At 40.0% G+C, this 6,294-nt stretch overlaps 1 protein-coding gene across 1 annotated transcript in view; it reads left to right on the forward strand.

The window, feature by feature from the left end:
* The window catches only part of PSMC6 (proteasome 26S subunit, ATPase 6), a 32,823-nt gene that overhangs the window by 8,847 nt on the left and 17,682 nt on the right, over positions 1–6,294 (forward strand). The window contains 1 exon segment of the mRNA XM_006773791.2: positions 3,679–3,771. Coding sequence (XP_006773854.2) covers positions 3,679–3,771 — 93 coding nt within the window.

Raw genomic sequence — 6,294 nt, forward strand, 5'->3', positions numbered from 1 at the left:
AACAGAAAGGGAAGAAAGGAAGACAAACAAAAAACTGTAATCAATATCATCAAAGACTTAAGAACAGGATTTTATAAAAAAGAACAATCAGAGGACAAGAAAGAGTTCTTAGAAACTAAATATCCAATAACCACAATAAAAAGTTTCAACAAAAACGTTAGAAGAAACATGGAGGAAATATCCTAGATAGTGGAATAAAAAGACAGAGGAATAAAAAGAAATAGATGAGAAGAGATGGAAAAAATAGAGGATTAATTCAAGGAAAACAGGGTCTGACTAATGACAGTGCCACTAAGAGAGAACATGAGAACAGAAGAGAGGATAATCTTAGAAGTAACTCAAGAAAATAGCCAAAATTGAAGGATGGCTATCTAGATTGATAGGGCACACTGCATACCAGTTCTAGGAATGGAAAATGCCCTTAACAGAGATAAAACTTTCAGAAAGAGAAACAAAAACCCTGGTCCCTACAAAGAATTGAGAATTAGAAGGGCAAGTACAAAAGCATCAGGAGTTCCAGTACAATGGAGCAAGGCGTTCCAAATTCTGAGAGAATCCTATTGCCAGCCAAACTATTCGTCAAATATGAGAATAGAATTAAGGTATTGTTAGCTATGAAGAATAATGCACATCTTTAAATCCTTTTCCAGAAAAATACTGAAAGGATATGATCCAAACACATGAGTGAACAAAAATGAGGGGACCTGGGTATCAGAAAACCAACGGTAGCACATAGGAGAGGAGTTTAAAAAGTGCTAGGAGAGAGCGATGCAACTGTCCTGAAGCCCGGATTAGAGCAAGAGGACTGAGGCCTCCAGAGTGTCTCTGGGGAACGCAGGACTGGATGTGTTCCAATTCCAGACACCTAATCCGACTGACTTTCTGAAAAACGTTATTCAGAGGGAGTTCACAATCGTAAACTTGGGAAGAAAAAAGTGATTAAAAACAACAACAACAACGAAGCACATCTTTGTTGCTGTTGTTAATCCTCACCCAAGGATCTATTTTCCATTGATTTTTAGAGTGGAAGGGAAGGGGAGAGACAAAGAGAGAGAAACAAAACGTCAACGTGAGAGAGACATATTGATTGGTTGCCTCCCCCTTGAGCCCTGACTAGGGCCTTCAATGGAGGTATGTGCCCTTGACTGGGTTCCAGTCCAAGGGCCAACGCTCTAACCAGCCAGGCAAGACTAAGCACATTGTTAAAATGAGGCAGCTTTTCATTCCAAGAGGTACAAAACAGTTTTACAATAAAGCAAACCTAACTACAGTATATTGCTTGACTTACATCACCCCACAGTAAAAAGACAATATTGGATAGCCCTAGCTGGTTTGGCTAAGTGGATAGAGCAGGGGTGGGCAATAACTTTTGCTGGCACACGAAACCCTCTCTTATAATCTTCCATTTACAATTTTTTTCTTAATATCGACTTTTTTTATTTTTCAGATAAATTAAGTGTAGGTGCATCTTAGATAAGTAAATAATTTTACATAACAAGTTATCTTAAAGACCATAAACATGAATTGACGAGAGAGGGGAAGAGCAATTTCTATGCCTCTGCCTTAACTCTCCCTGCCTTCCTAGATATGACCAGTGTTTTGGTTTCATCCACATATGCTTGTGAATCTTTGTTCTCAGTGATGAATTTTGTTAAGTCTCGTAATAGGAGTAGCCTGACAGATGAAAGTAGTAGTTCGTGCGTATCTCTGAAGGTCACGAAATATCAACCTGATGTAAAATCTCTGTCATCAGTGATGCAGCAGCAAAAGTCCCACTGATAATATCAAATGGAGTCATAAAGTTTTCTGTCGGACTATCAGTGTACATGTATACATTAAAATAAATGCATTTTTCATCATCATATACTGTGTTTTTGTCGTTCGAATGAATTTTATTATTTCTTCCAGGTTCTTCACATATGTACACCTTAAGAGTTATCAAGTAGGCGTAACATGTTCTCAAAAAATTAGGGTGGGCACACAGAAGAATTTTGAGTCAGAGATTTTGCTGGTTTTGGCAAGCACTCACAAAAAGGTTGCCCACCCCTGGGATGGAGCATTGGCCTGGGGACTGAAGGATCCCAGGATTGATTGCCGTCAAGGGCACAAGCCCAGATTGCAGGCTCTGTCCTCACCAAGAGGCAACCTATCAATAATTCTCTCTCATCATTGATGATCTTTCTATCTCTCTCTCTCCATTTTGCTTCCTCTCTGAAATCAAGAACAATATATTTAAAACATAAACAAATTTATTTTTTAAAATGTTGGATAGTGATTTAACCAAAACTTGAATATATTGTATGCATGGAGGATGAAGGTAGGGGCAGTGGGGATCAAGAGTGATATGAGTTCTAAATCTTTATCTTCCATATGGGAAAGTCAAAAGATAAATCCTAAAGTTGATCTATCAAGAAACAGCAGCATAAGCATATTATTTAGAAATATGGAGATAAATATATAAAAAACATGTTTAAGAATTGGGGAATGGAGCCTACCTCAAGCAAGAGACAATTTCCCAGCAGATTCCCTTTGGACATCATCTGCAGCACCAGCTTTTCCTGGTTGTATAGCAGACAGCCTTCAGATTTGAACTGGAACACTAGCTCTCCTGGGCCTCCAGCTTGTCATCTGACCGGCAGATATTGAACTTGCCAGCATCCATAATCACATGTGCGAATCCTTAATGTATATATATGAATTGGTATATATATATATATATATATAATGGGTCATGGTTCAATTCCCAGTCAGGGCACATGCCCTGGTTGCAGGCTCAATCTCCAGTAGGGGGCATGCAGGAGGCAGCAGATCAATGATTCTCTCTCACCATTGATGTCTCTCTCTTTCACTCTCCTTCCTTTCTAAAATCAATAAAAATATATTTTAAAAAGAATGAATTGGGGGAATGGGACTCTGAAGTAGAATAAGGTGGGGCAGTAGACATCTCTTTTATAACCTAAGCCTTGTAGTACCTTTTTTTAAAAAAAGAAAAAGAAAAAGAATAAAGAAACTATCTTTGTATATTACTTTGATTAAAGAAGAGTATTTCCAAAAAGCCTACAAATTCTAACTTCTATTCCTACATCAAAGTCTTACTGCTTAGCCATAGACACATTTAATTAAGTGCATTCTGGTAGATATTTGGGGGTGGATATTTGGGATGACAAATTTCTAAAAGACTGGAGTGTTGTGGCTATGTGGGAGTAAAAGTAGTTGCTACTTGCCTATCTGGTACTATTTCCCAATCTCTCTCTAGAGAAATATCAGTTCCTGTCAGATTAGTTGTCTATCACTGTATAACAAAGTATCACAAAACTTAGTGGCCTAAAACAACAAACATTTATCATCTCACAGTTTTTGTGGGCCAGCAAGTCAAAAACAGCTGAACTGGGTTATGTGACTCAGCTCCTAAGGATGTTGCAATCCTGACTGGGGCTTCAGTCACCTAAAGGCTTGCTGGGCTCCCTCACATGGCTGCTGGCAGCAGGCCTCACTTTCTTGCAGGCTGACCTTGGCCATGTGGGCCTCTCCATAGATGTGCTGGTGTGTCTTCATCACATGACAGCTGGCTTCCCACAGAGGGAATGATCCAAGGGAGAATAAAGAGGAACCCCAATGCTTTTTATGACCTGGTCTCTAATTATATACTGTCCCTTTCTCTGTATTCTATTTGTTCAGAGCACGTCACTAGATCTGACGAATGGTGGAGGGAAAGTGTACGTATCTGTGTACGTATTTTAAAACCACACATCCATCAACGCTACATTAGAGGTAAGTAGGAGACTATTCTTAAATAATTCTTTGAAGATTTAAATCTATCTCATCACTGCTTGTTATGACATCTCTTTTATTGACCCCCCCCTCCAAAAAAAACGAGTTAGCTCTACTTTCTCATATCTCTTCTTTTCTACTCTGTGATAGTGTAAGTTCCTTGAGTCCTGATGACATTTCTTAGTCTTTCTGTGTCTCTGCTTACTTATCATGGTGTCTAGCATACTCACATATTTATTCATTCAGGAATTTATCTATATAACCATCTTTGGGGGATACAATAATGAGCAAGAAATAGTCACAGTCCTTGTTTTCCTGGAACTTATAGTCTACTGGAAGGAAACGACACTAACCATTTAATCACACTTATGAATGTATAATTACAACTTGAGCTACATTTTCTGGTGGAGGGGAATAGAGTCTTACAGGGACATATGAAAAAGGAGCAGGGCTGTTCTGCCGCAGGCATGGGGAAATGGATAGGTTCATCTGAAGTTGGAATTTTGCCAGATGGGTGAGAGAAAGGGAATATGGGTCAAGGGGGTCTGAAATATTGGTGTTGAAATAACACATTAGTATGTGCTCATAAATAGCTATTGAAATTGAACCAATGTGCTGTCTTTTTTCCTCTGCTTTATCCTCTCTTCTTTACCTCTTGATGTCAGAGGCGCTATATTTTGATGTAGATGGACTTGTTTGACCAGAATAGTTGCAGCTGAGTGGGAGAAGGGACTATTCCTGCTCAATTCATTTTCCTTGTTTATTGTCTGCTGCAATTCCCAGTTATGTTTAGAAAAACAGACTAGAATAGTCACACAACACACATATTTTTCCAAATAAATTTGAAGACATCGTTTATGTGAGTTTGATAACTTAATTCACATAACTTTACACTTTATAGGTGGAGATAGGGTATTCCTATTTAAACTCAAAATTCAGAGCGAGTGGATAAGATGAAATCAAATGGAGTCTATTTGGAGAACTTGACTGATTCTACTGGAACAACAATAAATTCTCCCCAAGAGCAAGGCTGGGAAAGGTACAGCTACAGAGACCTAGCCTGCAAAAATTGAGGTCATTACTACCCTTAAAATAAATAATTTAAAATAACATTATTGAATGCTTACTGTGTGTCAGACTTATTATGTTAATGGCTATAGGCATATCATCTTATTTAATACTCTATGGCAGGGGTCCTCAGACTTTTTAAACAGGGGGCCAGTTCACTGTCCCTCAGACTGTTGAAGGGCCGGACTATAGTTTAAAAAAACAACAACTGTGAACAAATTCCTATGCACACTGCACATATCTTATTTTGAAGTAAAAAAACAAAACGGGAACAAATACAATATTTGTATTTGCATGTGGCCCGCAGGCCGTAGTTTGAGGACCCCTGCTCTATGGCATCCCTATGAGATAGGTACAATTATTATGCCCATTTTACAGATTATTGAAAGATTAAGCAATTTGTCCAAAAGCACAGAAATCTGAAAGACTTCTATCAGACTTCATGTTTCTGACTCAGCCTACAGGAGCATCTTTATCTTGTGCCCCACATCTCCACAATCCACCCCTTTCCGCTCTTGTTGGCCTCCTTTCTGTTTCTGAAACGAGCCAAGGTCTTCTTCACCTTAGGATCTTTGCACCTGCTGTTTCTTCTGTTTGGAAGGTTCTCCACTTTGTTGCACAACTGGGTCCTTATTTGAGATATCTGTTCTAAATTAGTTCTCTTCACCTTGCTCTATAACATTACCATGTTTTACTTCCAGCACAGCCTGGCCAGTTTAGATGACTGTGGTACTGTGCACTGAGTTGGATTCCCACTCAGGGCACATGCTAGTATATGGGTGCCCCGTCAGGGCATGCACAGAAGGCAACCGAAGGCAACGGATCCATGTTTCTCTCTCTCATTGATATTTCTCTCTCTGTCCCTTCCTCTCTAAGCATATCCTTGGGTGAGGATTTAAAAGAAGTATTTACATTACAGTATATAATTTATTACGTTCTTAGATTATTTATTTTCATCTCCCCACTAGATTGTGTACCCTTAGTACCTTTTTCATTGAATGAGTAAATGAATGAAATAGCCTCCTTCCGTACCTAGAGGTCCTGGATAGTAGGACTGTGTTATACCGATAACCATAGGCGGCCTCTTATAGGCCAATCAAATGGGGGGAAAGAGCCGTTCATCTTATAGGCCATCAAATCTATATAGAGAGATTGCACATTCCCTACTTCACTCTGAACTCAGCTTATTACAAAGTCTTTGTGGTTCCAGGACAGCAGTGATTTAAGAATAGCGCGAGGTCTCTTGGAATGACCAGAATAACAGCACCTTGCTTTACCCATCTTGACCAGCAGGGAGCAGTGCGGTCGGAGGTCTCCTTTCAGTGCACGCCTACGTCCTGGAAAGGAGAGCTGGAGTAGGGAGGCGGGGCCAACAGGAAGGGGCGTGGCTTCCCACGAACCCGCCCTCCCAGGGAGGCGGTCCCCGCTCGCCCCGCCCCCACCCCCGCCCGGGCG

This window comes from Myotis davidii, unplaced genomic scaffold (assembly GCF_000327345.1).
Source record: "Myotis davidii unplaced genomic scaffold, ASM32734v1 scaffold847, whole genome shotgun sequence".
Lineage (NCBI taxonomy): Eukaryota > Metazoa > Chordata > Mammalia > Chiroptera > Vespertilionidae > Myotis > Myotis davidii.